Below are 21,700 nucleotides of genomic sequence, written 5' to 3'. Positions count from 1 at the left end.
TTAAACAGAAAATGAGAAGTGAGTAAATCATGACAGAAATATCCTTTAAGATTTTATACAATTAGTTGCATCTAGATACATTGTATATTGTTAAATCGTGTTATTTGTATTAGTTGTTGTGTACGTGTGCGCGCACTTGTGAATGTGCCTGCTGGTGCGGGAGCGCGCCTGTAGGATCTGCATGGAGAGAAGCGGCAGCAGCGCGGTGACGGTCACGTGACGGAGTCTGCTGCTGGCTGAGTGAAGCGTGTTAGCAGGTAATCAAAAAAACAAATCTCTCTTTCAGTTTCTAATTGGTGTTTATATATCAGATGTTCGTAATTAATATTTCTATTTCTTTATCGCTTATCTGTTTTAATCCGTCGCTGAATGTTTTTTCGAGGTTATGTTGCCTTTTGTATGGCTTTGTTTTGCCTCCTCAGTTTAGCTTATTCGGCTTTAGCTCTGCTGTGAGACCGTTTTCCTCAGATATTTCTTTACAACAAGCCCGTATCACTATTAAGCCAGTTTTTCTTACATCAGAAACGTCATATTGATATACATCTTGGTGTTTAAGTGCTCTTGAGGGTTTAAATGTTATGAACAAGGACGCCGGGCGGTCGTGAGTTAGCCAGCTAAGCTACAACAATTGGAGAGAGGAAATGACATTAGAGATCATGGACAAAGGAGAGCAGGGACTGTATGCGCTTATATGCTCTTCATAAACTCTGTTTTTACGCATTCATGGGGTCAGAAAAAACGTCATATGTAACTTGAATGTATCCAAACATCTCTAATGAATCTGTAAAGTTAAACTAGGATGCTGACCCTGGTTCTGAGTCTAAAATCCCTTTGTTTGAGCCATCACATATCATTTTTTTTTTTTACATTGTTTATGCGTGTAGTTTTTTTTTTTGGAATGATATAGAACATATTTATAGGAACTCAGAAAGCAAACAAAGTCATCTGTGCATGTGCTTTGATTATGGTCGTTTGTTTAAAGTTTTCTAATATGATGAAGCCATCATATATTTTGTTTTGATTACGAATGTGTCTTACAATTTTTGTCAGTAGTTGCTCATTATATAGGTTTTATTAGTGTTTGAAACTTAAAAAGCCAAACCAAGTTGTCTGTTTTGGTGATAAACCAATCATTTGGCAGATATTTGGCCGTTTTGAGATTATTGACATTGGCCAATAATTGTGCTCACTTGATTTCTTAACAGTAGTATTATGCTTATGAAAAGCAAAAATAAATAAATAAATAAATAAATCTTCTGATAACTGCTTTTTCAAAATTCACATTTTCTGTTTTCCTAAGTTTTAGTGCATTTTTGGTGAATGTTGTCAAAGTTCATAATTTTTTTCCCATTATTATTATTTTTTTTTATGTAAATTGTTTCATCTTCATAATAATTTTGTTTTTTCTGCTACCTATTCATAATCAAAGATGAAACTGATTGTAATTTTTGTGAGTTCTTTGACGTATTTCTCAATCTGCATCTCTAAATGTGCTTTATACACACCATATCTATGAATTCGAGGACACTATGGGTGGTCTGCTGACCAAGAGAAAAGGCTTTGTTTTTCCATTTTGTAAGGATCTCAGAAATGTCCCCACATGAGGCCGTTGTCAGCTGGTGGAATCACTTTTGTGGGTTGTTTTGCTTACTGTCATCATTAAATCATTTGACCAGCAGCGCTTGCACAGCCAGATTCAAAATCTTTTTGATGTATATTGCAAGCTGGGAATTTTTGCTGAATATTATCTGATGATCTCTATACGTCAGAATCTAGCTGGAACGTTGTTGTCGGGCGTTTGCTGTGTGACCGCGTAGAAGGGTTAAACATGCACAATAAGATCTCTTCTAGCAGCCAAGAAAAGCCCACTGTATCCATCACAGATGTCATGTGTGTTGCCTTGTCTTCTGTGCGAGCAGTGACTCTTGCTGATGTTTTAGTTTTAGTTTCATGGATGTGGAGAATCTAATGTACTTGTAGTCTTAGTAGTGGAGGTTTTAATTTGGTGAAAAATCATCTAAGAAGGTTTTTTAAAGGAACAGCTCAGCCAAAAATGAAAATCCTGTCATTTACCCCTATGTCATTCCAAAACCCTTTGACTGATTTCTTTGGAACACTTTCCTTGCTTTGAAAGAGAAAGAGGACAGTGGTTGTCCATTTCCAATACCCTCCAAAAATCACTTTAAACGTATCTTAAAAAATAGTCTATATTACTCGTGCCCTATGTTCCAAGTCTGTCGAAGCCATATGATTGTTTTGTGTGAGAAACAAACCAAATTTTAAAATACAATCCACTAAAAATCCACTTCCTCTCCAATAGGGCTGGGCGATATCTCACTAGTGCCCCGATGTTGATTTTAACAGTCAGCAATTGCCAAAACTATTTTACATAGCCCTGTAGTTACCATACATGTTTATTTATTTTTTAAGCATTTTTTGATACCTTTAAAGTTTTCCTTTAATTAATTATAAAGTATTACAGGCAAGATGCTGGTTGTCTATTTTTGTTACACACACATGCAAGAGCATGAATGAAATATTTACTCTAATAGTTAGCCTACAGCCTATTTTAGACAGCGATTTAAAATGGTTTCAAGAATGAAAACAAGGGTAGAAGATGGTAGACAATATAATTGTATATTGCAATGTTTTTAAGGCGATTATCGATAAGATTTTCTTTTTTTTTTAGTCTGCGTTCTGGCATAGAACCTGGAAACTCTGCACTGTCTATACAAAGTAAACAGCGTAGGAGAATGACAGGGGAAGAGTAGAAATTGTTGAATAAAGTAATTTTTTTGTTTTTGCGCACAAAGTATTCTCATCGCTTCATAACATTAAGGTTGAACCACTGTAGTCACATGGACTATTTTAACGATGTATTTACTACTTTTCTGGACCTTGAATGTGGTAATTACTAGGGTTGGATACCGAACTCTGTACTTTTAAGGGCACCGACCGAATTACGTCGGTACTGCTGAGTACTGATTCACATTAAATCAATCGGTGCCAAATTTCGGTACCTGAGAATCTGGGCGCGAGAGGTACGTTAGAAAGAGAGATAGAGACCATGCAACACAACACATAGGGCAATGGCTAAACATACTGAAATGTGGTTAAATTTCACAAAACAAGATGCAGACTGAGACAATGCAATTTGCAATATGTTTAAAAAAAAAAAAAAAAAAATTAAAATGAAATTTCTCCAGTCCATATATGATCTATGATCCGCGTTGCTAATCTCATCGCGGCGTTCCACACAGAAACCGCTCGCATGCGCGCTCTGCATGTTGGTGCATACTAAGTATTGTCTCAGTCTTATTTTCCATGTGTTGTTAGTCAAACTCCAGCTCTGACAGCATCATAGGGAAAATGAAACAACTCTGTTGTGCTACTGTGCTGAGGAAACATACACTCACGGCATGCGTGTCTGAACGCAACGCCGAACAGCAGAGGTGAAGAACAGCGCGAGAAACGGTCATTCGTGACATTTGAATTCTCCACTCTAATGCGATCTCATGCATAGCCTACAGCGCATACATAATAGTTTTTGTCGAATGTGTAAAATTTCTGAAAAAAAAATTGAAATTGAGAGGTTTGGGCTTATTTTTTTTCACTGAAATAAACGTTTTTGTTATTACATGGAGAGTAAAGAATCAAAAAAAGGTACCGTTGGGTACCGGCACTGAATTTCAGGTACCGATACTGGTACCGGTACAGGTTAAAATGTGAATGGTACCCAACACTAGTAATTACGTTGCTTTCTATGGGGGATCAGAAACCTCTCAGATTTCATCAAAAATATCTTAATTTGTGTTCCAAAGATGAACGAAGGTCTTGTGTGTTTGGATTGGAACAACACGAGGGTGAGTAATTAATGACAGAAATTTCATTTTTGGGTGAACTAACCCTTTAATCATGAATGTTTGGATTTATATGAAATGGTAACACTTTACAATAAGAGTCCATCTGTAACATTAACTAAGATTAATTTTCATTCAGTATCAGTTTTATCGGTTGGTTAATCGGTTATTGGCCAGTGTGGTCCTACCAAGTTATCGTTATCTGTAAAATCCACTATCCGTCGACCTAGCATTTAGTATCATTAACATCAAACCTTGCGCCTTTAAATCTATGAAAATGAGATTTCGACTTTAAGGACTGCTTGGTGTTCTTATGTTATAACTGACTGTTTAGTTGTCTTTAATTTTTATAATTTTATGGTGCTTTTTTTCTAAATGGACAGCTTATAAGCATGGCAAAGAAAATAATTAAAGATGGAAAATCATGCAGGTTTTGAAACAATATGTGTCATTGATGACAGAATTTTCCTTTTAAGATGAGCCAGCTTTTTAATATTTCCTTGTTTCAACATTTTAAGTTGTATAAATGTGTTTTTCATGGTTAATGAAACAGGTCACACCAGCAGGGCTGACATAGTCTGGAAAATTTGTAATGTCACCGTCTTTCCTGTGAAATAGCTGGATGTTTAGATCATCAAATCAATACTTGCTTCAGTGTAGATTCGAGTTTGTTAGGTAATATACATTCCTTCATGTCCTCATGCCAGAAGACTAAGTTGTTATTTTGTATGCATGAGGAATGGCTATGTGATGTGATCTGTGTGTGAGCATTTTAGAAGCACACTACAGGATAGTTGTGAAGTGTTAGCAGACACCAGTGTGGTCTTGTAGCGTGGTCTTCATTTCAACAGGGCTCGGATAAGCTCGATTGTTTTTCTACAAGGGTTTCTGGCGGTCAGAGTATTGCTCAATCTTGCCCAACTGGGTTTAGGAGAAAGGAAATCTGATATGGCCCCTGTGTGTTTGCCTGACGCTGTGCGGGACACTGAAGGGAAGATCTACAGAAAACGTCAACTAGCTTGCTTGAACAAAACCTCGTCTGGTGTTTGCAAATATTGAGTAGAAACTAGGACATGGAAGCGTTTTCTGAGTAATAACCACTTCCTGTTTTTGGCCTTGTTTTTCTTCTAGATTTTTCTGTTTTGTACATACATTGTTTTGTATATACTGTATATGATGACCTCGGTGGGCATCGAACGAGCCCGGGGCACTCGGGACAAAGCGCTGCCCACTACCACACAGACCACACAACCACAGAAACAGCTTCAGGTGAGTGAACAAAAATATATGGGAACATATGCTATGTTAGGAATAACATACTACCATGTAGGGCTGTCACTAACGATTATTTTGGTGATCGAGAAATCGATCGATTATTTTGACGATTAATTGAGTAATTGGATTTTTTGTGGTAGCAAAAATAGAAAATTCGTTATGTACATTATGTATTATAACAAATGCCTGCAGAGGGCACCAACGGCCTAGTGATTGTTGTTGTTACACAGCAGATCAAATCCTTAATATTGGCCAAATGTTTACTTAATCTTTAATATTTGGCCACTTCATGATAGAAATGCTACAGCCACTGTAATTTCTTGAACAAGAGTATGTGGACATCAAAACATGCAAACTCAGAGCGAGGGATAAATGATTTAGGTTACAAATCTGATGAAATGGTGCACATTGCGTTCCCAAATGAACATTTTAAGCAATCCAAACTATGCAGAAATGGAGTTTAACCAAGCTGCTGAGACGCACTCCACACATGTGCAACAGTATGTGATTTCACGATAGCACTATGCTATAGTATTATTTTTAAATGGTTTTAATACATCGTGCAGCCTTAGAAAACTGTCTAATAATGCGGTTCATGGATTCTCGTCTGTGGAATGCACCACTTCCGGTATTTTGCCGGTTACTCGACACGGGCAAATTGCAGTCGAGGATTTTTAATAATTGAGTACTCGAATCGAATCGAGGGATCATGACAGCCCTACTACCATGCTACTCTTATTATTTCTGCAGTATATAGTATGAATGTAATCTGCTGGGTACTGTATCCCAGAATGCAATATGCTAGACTTCACCTTCTAGTTTCCTTAGGGGCGTTTAGACACACTTGCATTAAAAAATAACAGCAAGATGGAGCACAAAGGGGAGCGGATTGCTGGAGTGCTGAGCCGCACTTTAATAAGTTGAACTTTTTAAACGTGACGTCTTCACACAGTGCTTGTGATAGGATGTTAAAGAAAAAGCAAGACAAATGTGTTTGGCTTTAAAGTGGATGAATTTAACACAAAATCTTGTCATCCTTACTAATTGATTAGTCAGTTGCTATTTGATTACCAAAAGTTAACACATTTTTCACTACCTTAAATTTCTTAATTTTTATTTGGAGATGATAACTGGACTCTACTTGCCTTGCTGAATGAAACATGCAATGTATTGAGGTCTTGTGACAAAAATGTACTATTATTTGAAATGGTTATTGTTGCATAATGCATAATTTTATTTTTTATAAAGGTAGCAGACAGTATATACTGCACAGTAGGCTAGTAGCCAAACATACGTTGAGTGGACCATGTCTGCTTCCACTTGTATGTGACATGTCTTGGTCATGAATCTATCTGTTCATACAATTCCCTTTTATTTTTTCAAAAAGATCCTTGGTCACCCATTCTGATGTTCACAACTTGTGCTTCCAATTGCAGGCTACAGCTGAGCAGATCCGACTGGCCCAGATGATCTACGACAAGAACGATGCGGATTTTGAGGATAAAGTGAAACAGGTATGCAAAGCTCTCTTCCATCAGATTAAAGTGATGCTTAAATTTCTGTTAACCCCACTGATGTTTATATTTGCTCATAGCTCATAGAGGTTACAGGGAAGAACCAAGACGATTGCATGGTTGCTCTCCACGACTGCAACGAGGATGTCAACAGAGCCATCAACTTTCTGCTTGAGGGAACCTCTGATGCGGTAAGAATTCCACATCTGATCTAGACTGCTTAGTAGGCACTAAAACTCATGATGAGTTATTGAAAAAGAAGAACTAAAACTGTTTTTATTGAAAAAGTTGATGCTACTGTCAGCTGTTTTGTGGCTGGGCTGTAAAAGTCAAAACAATGAAAAGGTTTTTTTTTTTTTTTTTTTATAGCTTAACGTTGAGCATGCAACTGTGCTTAATGTCTATATTCATGTGTGACTGACGCTTATCTATTTCAGAGATAAAACCTCTGGGACTGTTGTGGTGAAATTTGAGAGGCCTCTTCTTATAGACTAGGATTTGTTTGAATTATTTCTGGGAATGAAACTCAAAATTAGAAAGTGGGTCACTTCTGTAGTGTTGATGAGAAGGTAATCCTGTGTCATAACAGACCTCTGCCTCCTCCACTGTGTCATAATACAAGCTCCTAAATGTCCTTCATCAGTAATGAGGATTCAACTGTGATGATTAGCAAACCTGAATAAATCAGTTATGTAAAATGGCACTGCACTGATACCCAACATCTGCTGTATGTTTATCTTCTTTTACTTCTTTTTGTTTGTTCTGACTAGTAGTAAATTTTTTTTCTCTGTCATCTTGCAGACCTCTTGGGAAACGGTGGGGAAAAAGAAGAGTCTTGGGAAGGATGGCACCTCCACTGAGAGTAAGGAGAACAAGGAGAACAGGGAGAAGAAAGAGAGGGAAAGCAGCAAGGGTCGTGGTGGAGCGAGTCGCCGTGGCAGAGGGACCAGTCGCAACAGGCCAGGTGAGTGTGGTGTTGAGATTTCCTTGTTTTTTGCTATTCAGAGCCTATTTACACTTGTCTCTTAATGCATTTTGACTGATTGTTAAAGGGTTAGTTCACCCAAAAATGAACATTCTGTCATTAATTTCTCATCCTCTTGTCGTTCCACACCCGTAAGACCTTTGTTCATCTTTAGAACACAAATTAAGATATTTTTGATGAAATCCGATGGCTCAGTGAGGCCTCCATTGACAGCAAGTTAATTTACACTTTCAATGCCCAGTAAGGTACTAAAGACATATTTAAAACAGTTCATGTGACTACAGTGGTTCAACCTTAATGTTATGAAGCGACAAGAGTACTTTTTTTAAAATCTTAAAGAGAATGATAAAATAACATTATTAACCGGTTAATGGTAATTTCAAATAAGCGTTTTTGTTCAGAACGATGAAACTTGATTTTAAAAAAATTCTGTTTTCAATTTTGTTTGTTCCTGTTAATTTTTCTTTTCTTTCCTTTTTACCGGTTTAGAGCCCTGTTTATAGTATGCCTATTTACAGAAACCATAAATTTTCATGAAGAAACAGCATTTTTAAATAAAACATTTAGTCTCATTGTGAACTTCTTCAAACTGCATTATACTGTAATCAGTTCTATTTTTTTTATTTTATTTTATTAAAAGTTTAGATTAGGCTTTTTTGTTTGTTTGTTTGTTTTTTTGTTTTGTTTGTTTGTTTGTTTAATTGTGTGAGTGGCACCAATTCTTTCAGGAATCCAGACTTTTTTTTTCCCTCCTTTTTTTAATAATAAAAAGAAAAGTAGCTTCAGGTTCAGAGTGAGTAGTGTTGACGCAGCAAAAACTTTTGTACTTTACCTTATAATTGTGTGTGAGTAGGTTATAATTTTTTTTTAAAGGGCTTATGTGTGATCTCTTGTTATCTGTATAGCAAGGACAGAGGAGAATGGTGTGGACCCTGCTCCTGTTGAGAGAGGTGCTGATCGTGGCCGCAGGGGCCGAGGGAGAGGTGAGCCCACACACACAGTATAAACATCATATTCACGTCAATTGTGCTTATTCGGGATGTGCAAAACTACATTTACAAATTCAACTAGTCTGGTTTTCTCTATTGCGGAAGCCCTGTATATGTGTTTTTAGAGATTTATGGCTAAGGTGCTTCAGTAAGGTGACTGACACATATTCAACAAATAAATAAACCAAAGCTTTTGTTACACCAATTTGACCATGGTCCTTATAAAACACTGAGATACGAATGTTACTTCCAACAGGTGATTTGAAGTCTGACAGTCTCTGTCGAGTTATTGTTGAAAGCAGTGCTTTGATGTCTGTAGTGGTGGTGCTTTAAAGGGGATGAATTTCTCCTAGGTTTTTAGTGGGTTTTAGCCCCCCAAAAGCCTGACAATTATAGCAGCTATAGACTGTCAGCAGCGCATTAAAACCTCTGAGAAGCTGCTTTTCCCCAGCCATTTGAAGTGCTAAATAACTTAAAGATGAAATGCTAAGAAAAAAATCGAGCTGTTGAACAATTGAAGTGTTTGACCATCCTGACCCATCCCTAGTGCTTAAGTTTTTATAAGTGCTTATGAGGTTTTATTATTATTATTATTATTATTATTATTATTATTATTATTATTTTATTCACAGTGTCTGGAGGTGGAGGTAGAGGCAGAGGTCGGGCTCCGGTTACCAGCAGGTTTACAGCACAGGGGATGGGGTGAGTATCACTCAAATGTTATTTAAACCTATAATCAATTTTTATTGTCATACAGCCACCTAAAAACCCTTTTCTGTGTATCCTCCTGCAGGACCTTTAACCCTGCAGACTACACCACAGACAGCGGGACATCAAACTCGCATGCTGATGTTTGGGAGACAGGGGCCAATGACACTACAGATGGGACAGGTGAGAGACGCACCTCTGTTGCACAGAACTTTTCACAATCCTTTGGGCCACTCTCATCTCTCTTTCTCTCTTTGACACATTCAGTGGCATGGCAGAACACTCTGGACGAGTGGGCAGCTGAAGACTGGAGTGAAGATGTGAGTGTGAGTCATGCTCTATAATTAACCTCCTATGCATTATGGGATTTGCAGAGCTTGAATTTAATAAGCCTGAAAAGACATGGTAAATGTGTTGTCCAGAAATGTTGAAGATCCATACTGTATGTAGACAGTAGTGATGATAAATAGTTTTATTATTCATATAATTGCGTAATATCACTCTTAGTCTTTTATATATTGTTTATATTATGCTAAATTGTTATTGTGTAGTTATAATTCTGTAATATATAATTAATATTTATATTTTGTACATCTGTATAATTGTTGTATATATTATATAAAAAATTATATTAGAAATATATACATTTATAGTATATAATTGTAATATAATTATTTTATATTACAGTTTTTATATACTATTTAGATTTTTCTTGTATAATTTTATATCACTTCATCATGTATGCTACAGTCATATTCTGGAACAAAAATAAAAGTACTAACTGGCCCTTTTTGATCTCCAAAGCTCTCTGAGACCAAAGTGTTCACATCCTCTTGTGCACCTCCAACTGAGAACCACATCACACCTGGCCAGAGGTAATAAAGTCAGAGCTGTGTTTGAGTTTAGTAAAAACTTTTAATTCCGATCATATAATGATTATAACATTGCATAGTGAATATAATGTCTTGTTTATTTCACTGACTGTATTGTGTGTTTGTTGTAGTCTGGATCTATCATCACTGCTGCAGAAGCCCGTTGATCGAGAAGAGGCAGGGGGTCTGAAGGCCGTGGGTTCCTCTCAGGGGCTCGGCCACAGTCTGGTCTTCACCAACTCCCACCACCAGCCTGCTCGAAACGGAGGCACTTCTGCTGGCTCCAACAGCTACACACACGCCACTCTGGTGAGACAATCCACAGGGATAATTTATAGCACTTACAGAACTGTTTTCCTAGAGAACAAATGGCAGTGACTGGTGTACCTATGTTCATTTCAAGGGTGCTTAAAGGACCTTTTCTCAAACTTTATTCATTTTTACGTGTTTGATTTCGAGTTAGCAATTTTAACTTTAATTTTAATATATATATATATATGTATATACAGTATATGTGTGTGTATGTATGTATAATATATATATATATATATATATATATATATATATATATATATATATATATATATATATATATATATACACACACACACACACACACATTCCTGATGGCACCTTTCCTTTGTGTCTTTTCCCAGTCCTCTGTTTTGGGTTCTGGTTTTGGAGAGCTGGGTGGTCCAAAACTTGGGCAGACGGCCGGGCAGCAAATACTGGAACAGCTGAAGGGGCCTGGTCTTGGGCAGCTTACCTCCCAGCCCTCCAGCACAGGGACCAACTGCACCCCTGTGGGGGGGCTGGTGGGGACGGGGATTTCTGTGCCCTCCTCCTCCTGGGACATCAAACCTCCTGGAACACAGAGCTCTGCTTCACTCCCATCCCAATTCAGTCGTGAGTGTTACAATTGCTTTACTGGACCGGAAACACGAAATTTGTTCATACTTGCAAACGTGAATATTACTATTAACCTGTTTGCACCAAATCTGACTTTTCTACACAAATAACATAAGTAGCTTTTAAAATGAAACTATTCAGTCCTATCAACTTTTTCAGACTGCATCTAAAACATTTATTTAGTCACTTCTGACTTGGTGTGAACATGCTTTTCCTGTATTGTTTGCTCTGTAGGGGAGTTTCAGATGCAGCCAGAGCCATCTTTGGTGCTAAGCCAACTTGCCCAGCGACAGCAGGGCTCCCTGACCCACACGGGGCCTCTAGCCAGGCAGCCCAGCCCTCCCCCACTGAGCGCCCCTTCGCCTGCCCCGGGAACACTGGAAGCCTTTCCTAAAGCGCCGGAACCATCACAGCACCGTGACGGGCCCTCGATGGCCCCCTCACAGGCTGCAGACTCTCAGGGCAGCAGCACACAGCAGCGACAGATAAAGACACAAAAGCGACGGATACCTCCCACTTCCAAGGTGACTAGAGATTTAAAAAACATTGAGGTGGAATGCTTTGTAAGATCTCTTGACCTATTACCTGCTGCAGTTTGTAGATAAACATACATGAAATGGCCTTTGCAACCCATTTTTCTTACATAATCTGGCTTATTTCTGGGTTCAGTGGGATTTTCAGCCAAAAAGGGTATATAGGGTGGGGCTTGGTTTTATCCATCTGGAATTTATTAAATCGTGAAAAGTGGGTGTTACCAGAATGTAGGGCGAAGCAAGTTATAAAGAAGAAAATGCACAGATGAATTGCTCTGGAGCATGGTTTATGAACATTTTGATTTTATGTTAAAAGTTTTCTTTCTCCTCTTTTTTTTTTTTTTTTTTTTTTTTCTTCTTTTTTTCTTTTGCACAAATGCTTACTCCTGTGTACAGCATTACCGTTTAAAAATTTGAGGTCGGTAAGATCTTTAATATTTTTGGAAGAAGTCAAAAATGCTCACCAACACTGCATTTATTTGATCAGAAATGCAGTGAAAACAGTAATATTGTGAAATATTACAATTTAAAACATTTTTTCAAAAATATATTTTAAAATATAGGTTGTTTTTTTTTTGTGGCAAAGCTGAATTTTCAGCATCATTACTCCAGTCTTCAGTGTCACATGATCCTTCAGAAATCATTCTAATATGATGATTTGCTGCTCAAGAAATATTTCTTCTTATCAGTGTTGATAAATAGTTGTGCTGCATAATATTTTTGTGGAAAGATATAAACTCGCAATTCTGAGAAATAAAGTCAGAATTGCCAGATATAAACTCGCAGTTGAGGAAAAAAAAGTCACAATTACCTTTTTTTTATTTTTTATTCAGTGGCAGAAACAAGCTTCCATATTATACTGAGACATACTGCCTGTTTTGCATGTGTTTGTACACATCCAGATTCCTGCATCTGCTGTAGAGATGCCTGGGTCAGCAGATGTGTCCGGTCTAAATGTGCAGTTTGGTGCCCTGGACTTTGGTTCAGAATCTGCCCTGCCAGACTTCGGCCAGTCAGAGAACTGCAACAGTGAACCCATAAGGGAGGCTGCAGTGGTTCCTCAGTCACAGAGCAGCCTTTACTCTAAACCAATCAGGTCAGTCAAATGGGAGAAATGGCTATAATGAATACAAAATGGTCGCTCTGTTGTCTAAATTGAATTTAGGTGCTTTTTCTTTTTTGAGCAGTGGACTTCATGTATTGCTTATTTTCCTAAATCTCTCAACGCATGTCTTTCAAACCAGTGTGCTGTCTTTAGCTTTAAAAACTCCATTCTGCATGCTAATACTTTTCCCATGAATCTCCCCTGCAGTGAGTCTCTGACCAGTCCGGTCCCTTTGCTGCTGCCTCTGGCCTCTTCTGACAGCATCTACCCCTCTCCCTCGGTACCTCTCCCCAGCCTTGCCCCCTCCCACAACACCCCCAGCTCAGTGACAGCCCCCTCGTCCTCCTCATCTTCCTCCTCCGCTGCATCATCGGCGGGTAACAGCTTTGACTGCGGTGTGGCCCCTCACTCAAGACTGACCTTTTCTCAGAGCAAGGAGCCTTCTGGACCTGTGACGGTGGGTACAGACAGAAACCTTGGTTTTCACTCAAATTCTCAGTTAAAGGGCTACATCAACCAAAAATGAAAATTGTCATTTACATTACCGTCTAAAAGTTTGGGGTCAGTAAGAAGAAAATAATACTTTTATTCAGCAAGGATGCATTAAATTGTAGTAATATTTCACATTTTTACTTTTATTTATACTGCATTTTTGATTGAATAAATGCAGCCATGGTGAGAATGAGACTGCTTTCTAAAACATTAAAAAAATCTTACTGACCCTCAAACTTTTGAACAGTCATGTACGTGCTCACATGTTGTACCATGAATGCACTATTTATTTAGTGTACAGTACCATTGTACATCAAAGAGGTTATGCTGCTAATATTGATTAAGTAGACTTTGTTTGCATCTCTGACAGAACGGTTTCAATGGTGCGAGGACCTCTGCTGCTTTAGACAGTAAGTCAAACTCATCAGCTTTACCCTTCTTTCTGTGTCATGCATTAAAGATTTAACTTCACGCTCTTTAACTGCTTCAGTTTTGTAATATATAACACTTATGCCTTCTCCATCAGCCACATCGAGTTCCTCCACTCCAAAACAAGAGTCTCCCTCTCTGGGCAGCAGCACAAGTGTTGCCCCCTCTGCCCCATCCTCACTGTTGCCCCCTTCTGTTACACCACACAGCTCTGTTCTGCCCAGCCTGGCATCTGAGCTGTCCTCTGCCAGCTTAACTCCCCTCAGCAGGTGAGCGAGATGTTTATTTATACCTTTTCTTTGTATTACTCATTCAAGTGTTATGTGGGATACTTATAACTGTGACACTGCCTGTTTTTCCTGTAGTCATGTGAACAGTGGCCATCCCTCTGTGTCGGCACTTTGCACCACATCTTCACTTACAGTGAGTTCTGTAGGATGCACAGACGCAACACACACACTCTCTCCTCACCACCTCCACTGTCTGTAACACCTCCGTGTGTGTATGTGTCCTCAGTATACCAGTGTGGACAGCATGAACTCTCTCGCCTCCTCATCGATGGCATTTTCCTCCCCGCCTGTGTCCGCTCTGTCCAGCAGCAGCGTGAGCAGTGCAACGAGTGGCGGCAACAGTCTGCACGGGTCTGCGTTGGGTCACGGCACCAATGGTAGCACACCTTCCGGTATCAGGGCTGCCCCGCTACTGTCTTCCTCCAGCGGTGAGAGCACACACACATATCACGATATTGTAATCATATAGCTATTATCACAATACCATGTAGTATCATGATTTGTGTCCTTTGGATGTACTTTTACACATCTAAGGAGGGTCAGAGTGTTGGCATTTAAAGGGATAGTTCACCCAGAAATGAAAATACTGTCATCATTTGCTCACCCTCAAGTTGTTCGAAACCTGTATGAATTTCATTCTTCTACTAAACACAAAAGATATTTTGAAGACTATGAGTAACCAGACAGTTGATGGACCCCATTGACTTCCATAGTATGGAAAAAAAAAAACACTCCCGGTGTTATCGGTAATACCGGTGTGAAAATTTCCTGTCCGTGACATCCCTAAATCTAATTAGCCACTTTAGTTCAGTGGGAAATCTGCAATTCATCATTCTCCAACAATTCTTCCCTATCTGTGTGCAGGTAAAGCTCCTCCTAATCTCTCTCAGGGGGTTCCTCCACTGCTGCCTAACCAGTACATCATGGGACCCGGAGGTCTGCTGCCTGCCTATCCGGTAAGAATCCTCATCCTCTTAAATCAAAACAGATCAGCTTTTATCATTCTGGGAAGTATTGTAGTGTATGTGGAATTTCAGGATTTGTGCACGCGTCTTTGTTTTGGGTTGGGTGATTCAATGGTGTTGCTTTTATGCACTCTTGTAAAGTGGTGTATTATTGTGTAAAGAGTTTGATGCGTATTTCATTATGTGACCCAGTACAAGCTCTGAACCTGTGAATAATGAAATACTGAATATTGATTTCAGTAACATTTACAGTGTGTATGAGTGCTGAAAGTTCTTGTTTGTGTTGTATAGCAGATTTATGGCTATGAGGACCTCCACATGCTCCAATCCAGACTACCAATGGTGAGTCTGAGACCATCAAATTTCCTCTTAAAATCTTTTAGGGCAGTGATTCTCAACCAGGGGTGCCTCAAGATGACTTGATTATTTAAAGTAACACCGTGTCCTAACCAGACGCGATGTGATAAGATTCCAGGGACAAGCAATTTGACTGTCCACACTAGACGCGACGCGACAAAGAGAAGCGATAAAATCAATCAAAAACCACAGCCAATCAGAAGAGAGTGTGGGCGGGCTCTCTCGGCAAGAGCACAGCAGACACAATGAAATGGGCAAGTACATAGTAAAATTAATAAATATTACACAATTTAAACATTACTTAAAGTATACAGAGTGACTGAACCAATCTTTGTCATAGAATACACTTGTTTGTTCGCTTTGAGTTGACAGTTTGAATGTTTTTGTGCCCATTTATTTATTTTCAAGATCTGAGGTGAATTAGCCAGTGTTGTTTTCATTACAGCTAAAAAAACTGGGAACACAGAATGATATTCAAACTCACACTAGACGCTTTCAACATTAAATAAAGCACATAAACAGTACCTGATTGTCATACTTTGTGTTGTTGTTCCAGCCGCAACGTCTCGGAGAAATAGAAACCGTTTCTAAAATAGAATTGTTGCGTGTCGCGGTTTTGCATTGCGTCTGGTTAGGACACGGTGTAAGACAAAACAAGCATTAAAATAAACTAAAACATCTAAAATTTGTATATATTTTATAATGAATATACATTTCTAGTTATAGGTTGGGGGTGGGGGTGGGGGTGGGGCTTCATATGTTGTTGTGGACAATGACAATGAAATCAAAATGGTTGAGGTCCACTGCTTTAGAGCTGTTGCTGAGCTTTGTTTTCTTATCAAACTTCATTTCTATTTTCTTAACTATTGGTTGACTGACATTAAACATCTTGAGAGTAGAATGGTGGATATAGGTCTATGATATTAGACTGGCCTAATGGTTAGAGAGTCAGACTGGTAACTCAAAGGTTGTAGGTTCGATTCTCAATACCAGCAGGAAATGACTAAGGTGCCCTTGTGCAAGACATCTAACCCCCAGTTGCTCCCCAGGCGGCGCAGCAAAATGGCTGCCCACTGCTCTGGGTGTGTGTGTGTCCATGGTTTGCAGTGTGTGTGGGTTTACTACTCACTACTCCTAATGAGTGTGCACTAACATGGATGGGTTAAATGCAGAGGACAGATTCTGAGTATGGGTTATCATACTTTGCCTCACATCGTGTCACTTAAAAACACAACTGCTGATGTTCACATATTGTCAAGATATAAATATTTTGGGAAACAACGGAAGAGCTAACATCTGTTAACCACACATGCTTGGACCATTATCAGCTCAAAAGCCCAAAGATTAATCGGCCTGGCCCAGGCTTGTTGAAGTCATTACATAATCGCCTGATTATGGTTATTTGATTTAATCATGAGTATTTGAGATATGATCATTGTGCACTGTAGATTCCAGTCAATTTAAAATGACCACCCAGATAAGGTATTTTTAAGTGAATATAAAAATGCAGAAATCAAAGCTCTTCCTTTGTGAAGTAATTTTAAAATGATTAAAATCCAGTGTAAAGTGAAAAAATTAGGACAAATATATTTATGTAATTGTTGTAGTAATTAATTCTTATTAAATACATAAGATACTTTTAACTAATTATATTACTATAATATTCAATTTAATGTAAAGTGGACTTGTAACATTTAAAGTGGCAAAAAAAAAAAAAATGTTTAAATATTCATTAAAATAAAATCTGTCCTGTGCAGTATTTGAACACATGGCCTTAAATCATGTAGGTTTAATTTTTGAACTTGCTGTGTATGTATAATAAATTTAAAATCTAAATAACATGAGCACAATTATTTTTTATTTTGAATACTTTTTGAATATTTTGAAACTGAATTTTTATTTTTTATTTGAGTATTTGACAATAATTACAATAAATTCACAATAATGGTGCAAAACTTTTACAAATGCACAATTATTTGACAATGACAATTTACTGGCAGCCCTAGTCTAGCCAAATGTTCACTCTCTCTGCTTTTTTCTGATCCCTGTAGGATTACTATGGAATCACATTCCCAGGGCCGACTGCTACGCTGTCTGGCAGAGATGGGAGCCTCGCCAACAACCCTTACTCAGGTACTACATCGTGATATTCAATCGCTTTTTAGTGGTCTGTAAGCTTTGATTCAGAATGATGGACATTTGTGTAGACAAAATCAGAAAATAAAAAGTATCTTTTTTTTTCTTTTTTTTTTTTCTTCACTCAGGTGACATCACAAAGTTTGGCAGAGGTGAATCCACCTCACCAGCACCCTCTACCAGCCTGTCTGCTGCTCACGCCCCACAGACGGCGCAGCCTCTACAGGCTCAGAGCCAAGGCCAGAGCCAGCCCCAGCCGCAGGGCCACCACAACACCCAACAGACCTTCCTAAACCCAGCCCTGCCCCCTGGATACAGCTATACGGGCCTTCCCTACTACCCCGGGGTGCCTGGTGTGCCCAGCGCATTCCAGTATGGCCCCACCATGTTCGTGCCCCCTGCCTCGGCCAAACAGCATGGCATGGGGCTGAGCAACCCCACAACGCCATTCCAGCAGCCCAGTGGCTACAGCCAGCACGCCTTTAGCTCAGGTTTGTGCAGATTAGACATATACACAAATTCTCATGCATACTATGTGCTGTTGAGTGTTAAAGTATTCCCTATACCCTGTTTCAAGGGTATGATGACCTGACACAAGGCCCAGCAGGAACTGAGTACAACAAAGGCTACAGTAACTCTTCTCAAACACAGGCCAAATCTGCTGCCTCTGGCCCAGGGAAAGGTACAAACATACTCGACACTTAATTTCATTTTTCATACTTGACACTTCACATTTCATTTTTTATTTATAAATTAATTAAAATGAATAATGCATCATTTTGTGTCTCAGGTGTCTCTGTGACATCTAGCAATTCTGGGGTGCCAGACATCAGTGGAACTGTTTACAATAAAACACAGGTACTTTTATTCATTTGTGCTTTACACACACATATGCACTACCGTTCAAAACTCTCTTATGCTCACCAGGCCACAATTATTTGATCAAAAATACAGTAAAAACAGTAATTTTGTGAAATATTATTACAATTTAAAGTCCCCCTGTGGTGAAAATCAAGTTTTTTTTTTTTTATTGTTTATATGTCTGTGTGGTGTTTTTAATATGCTTTAAGACCAACCATGTGCAAATTCACAAGTACATTGCTGAGTATTTTCTGAGTATTTAAAACTGCAGTAAACCAAAGACCGTCTCAAAAATGTGGTTTGAAATCGCTGGTATCTGTGACGTTACAAACTACCTTGTAACCAATCACGTCAATGTGCCGGCGGCATTAGCATATCATTAACTATGACCGCTCTGAAGCAGGGAGTCTCAAGAGAAGACCGGTTATCCTGGTATATTTTTCTGTTGATATGAAAAATCGGGTAGATTTAACAATTAGCGGGTGTATGTTCAAAGCATTTCTAAGGATATTGATTTTTAAAAGGCTGACTCAGATAGTGAACAGGAACATGGTTTGTGTAACATTTAGCATCACCTTATTAGCTGTTTGATAACAGTCAAGCTAAAGGCTAATCCTATTAATTACCATCGTGTCCGATGTTGTAAAAGCGATACCATTGTGCAGCGTTTACCTCAGTAAGTTGACTGAGTGGATCTCTGAGCTCGTGCGAGTGAGTGGAGGCGGGGCTAATTAGCATATTCATAGATCCGCGTATACTAAATGAAGCAAGGGTGTAGAGTTACATTCAGGCTATTTTAAGGCATGACATTTTTTTCACAAAGATGAGTTTTAAGGGATAAAATTATTGACTACAGGAGGACTTTAAAATATCTATTTTCTGTTGTAATATATTTTAAAATGTAATTTAATCCTGTGATGCAGCCATTACTTCAGTCGTCAGTGTCACATGATCCTTAAGAAATCATTCTGATATGCCGATTTGCTACTCAAGAAACATTTCTTATTTTTGACAATGATTGTGCAGCTCAATGTTTTTGGGGAAACTGATACTTTTTTTCTTTTCTTTTTTTTTTTAGTATTCTTTGATTAATGTTTAAAAAGAACAGCATTCAATGTTATAAAAGTCTTTACTGTCACTTTTGATCAGTGTAATGCTTCTTTTTGCTGAATAAAATTATAATTAAAAAAAAAAAACTTACCCCATACTTTTCTATAAATATAAATGCATGTATATAAAGACTGAATATTATGTGTGTACTTTTTCCTGCAGCCGTTTGATAAGCAGGGTTTCCATGCTGGCACACCTCCTCCTTTCAACCTCCCCTCGGCTCTGGGCGGCACGGGACCTTTGACCCCTGGTGCTGCCCCTGGTTATGCTCCTGCTCCATTCCTTCACATTCTGCCGGCCCACCAGCAGCCCCACTCACAGCTGCTCCATCATCACCTCACCCAGGATGGACAGGTCAGTCCCTGCCTATTCACACCAAGTCTACATTTCTCAAACAATTCCCTTATACAGAGTGTGAGATGTTATTGAAATGTACATGAACCAAAAAGAACAAAAATGAATAAACGTAGAATATTTTACACTTTAATGTCAATACATTAATGTTAATGTCATTTTAGTCACAGAGAACATGGCTTCACTGTCTTCAAGTGTTAAGATGTTATAGTTGTCAACATGGTAACCTTTCACCCTTGTAAGCTCATCTGTTTGGTGTGTTTGTTCACATAGGGTGGGCCAAACCAGAGAAGCCAGTCCAGCACCATGCAGCAGAAGACCCAGGTCAACAAGTCCAACTATGGCAGCTCTCCCTACTGGGGCAACTGAGCACAGTCCACAGCGCAGGTGCCGTCCCGTACCCGACGACACGCTGATCAGAGCAGAGGGACACCGTACACACACTACCATCATCATCCTCATCCTCCTCCCACGTTCTCATCTCCCCTTTTCAAAGTTTTGGCTGTTGTATGTAAAGTATATTTATGTATGTATTTATACAGTATATATGTATTGGTAGGATATGAAATGTGGTTTTTCTGCATTTTGATTTTGAAGGATGTTTTTTTTTTTTTTAATTCATTGCTAACTGGCTAAGAGGATATGATGACAGAGAAGTGATGAGAACATAACAGAAGAGTGAATATACTTGAAGCAGAGCAGGCATCATGATTCAAACATGGGAGTTTTAATTTGTATACATACCCCTGATAATGTATGTACATTACTGCTAAGCTTGATCACTTGATGGTGAAGCCTTTTTTTAACTTTTGTATTTTGCTCCTCTCCCACCCCTTCACCTGTGAACTTTTTTTCTATTGAGGGGGATTTTTAATTTCAGTGCTTAATTTTGTTCCCTCTGCCCTTCATTTGTGAAATTCCACCCACCCACCAAATTGGCTAAATGGTAGCATTTTAGATCCGATTTTGTTTTAACATTGGTTTTACCCTTGTTGTCAAAATAAAACTGTCCAGTTTAGTCGTTTCAGTCCGATTCTTCACGCACACAGTACTTGAGCACACACGTGCAGTAATATAGGAATACATTTCATTTATTAAAAATATATGACACATAAGAAACAAGCCAATCTGATATACTTGCATTGTCATGACAGATCATCTCTCTAATGCTGCATTCACAACATGTCAGAATTTATGAAAAAAACATTCACAATGCTGTTGATGTTGTGTAATCAGTGCAGCGCTACCGGGATCTACGTCAGAACGCCGGCTCAGCTTATGTTAGCAGCACACGTGGTGCTCACGTGAACAGCGTCGGCCAATACTGAGACGTCGTTCTGACGTAGGATCTGGAAGCTCTGCACTGAGTCTACAAATGTAAACAGTGTAGGAGAATGACTGGAAAGAGAAGAAATTGTTGAATGAAGTCGTTATTTTTGTTTTGTTTTTGCACACAAAAAGTATTTTCATCTTCATAAGGTTAAAGGGTTATTTCATCTAAAAATGAAAATTCTGTAATTAATTACTCACCTTCATGTCGTTCCACACCCGTAAGACCTTCGTTCATCTTTGGAACACAAATTAAGATATTTTTCATTAAATCCGATGGCTCAGTGAGGCCTGCATCGTCAGCAAGACAATTAACACTTGCATTGCCCAGAAAACTACTAAAGACGTATTTAAAACAGTTCATGTGACTACAGTGGTTCAACCTTAATATTATGAAGCAGCGAGAATACTTTTTGTGCACCAAAAAAACAAAATAACGACTTTGTTCAACAATATCTAGTGATGGGCAATTTCAAAATACTGCTTCATGAAGCTTCGAAGCTTTACGAATCTTTTGTTTCGAATCAGTGGTTCGGAGCGTGAATCAAACTGCCAAAGTCACGCCCCCCAGTGGTGAACCAATGAAATTTCGAAACACTTTACTGAAATCACTTGACTTTCACGCTC

General features: G+C 38.7%; 1 protein-coding gene across 3 annotated transcripts; it reads left to right on the top strand.

Annotated features, from left to right (window-relative positions):
- Nucleotides 1–113: 113 nt before the first annotated feature.
- On the top strand, nt 114–20,762 carry LOC127524902 (ubiquitin-associated protein 2-like). 3 transcript variants are annotated; one of them, XM_051916944.1, is made up of 27 exons: nt 114–257; nt 4,992–5,129; nt 6,572–6,649; nt 6,730–6,840; nt 7,451–7,613; nt 8,540–8,617; nt 9,256–9,325; nt 9,417–9,514; nt 9,599–9,651; nt 10,136–10,206; nt 10,335–10,512; nt 10,860–11,109; nt 11,347–11,636; nt 12,548–12,741; nt 12,958–13,207; nt 13,613–13,652; nt 13,769–13,940; nt 14,037–14,094; nt 14,188–14,389; nt 14,826–14,917; nt 15,218–15,268; nt 17,335–17,416; nt 17,548–17,910; nt 17,997–18,101; nt 18,210–18,277; nt 19,553–19,744; nt 20,018–20,762. In XM_051916944.1, the coding sequence occupies exons 2-27, from the start codon at nt 5,034–5,036 to the stop codon at nt 20,111–20,113; spliced, it is 3,501 nt and encodes a 1,166-aa protein (XP_051772904.1). In that variant the 5' UTR covers nt 114–257; nt 4,992–5,033; the 3' UTR covers nt 20,114–20,762. The 3 variants fall into 3 exon arrangements, with proteins under 3 accessions (XP_051772904.1, XP_051772903.1, XP_051772902.1); XM_051916943.1 differs by having other exon boundaries at nt 9,599–9,657; nt 15,221–15,268; XM_051916942.1 differs by having other exon boundaries at nt 9,599–9,657.
- The last annotated feature ends 938 nt before the right edge of the window (nt 20,763–21,700 follow it).

The sequence above is a fragment of the Ctenopharyngodon idella genome, chromosome 13 (assembly GCF_019924925.1).
Source record: "Ctenopharyngodon idella isolate HZGC_01 chromosome 13, HZGC01, whole genome shotgun sequence".
Lineage (NCBI taxonomy): Eukaryota > Metazoa > Chordata > Actinopteri > Cypriniformes > Xenocyprididae > Ctenopharyngodon > Ctenopharyngodon idella.
The sequence above is the reverse complement of the archived record's forward strand: the minus strand, read 5'-3'. Positions and strand labels throughout refer to the sequence as shown.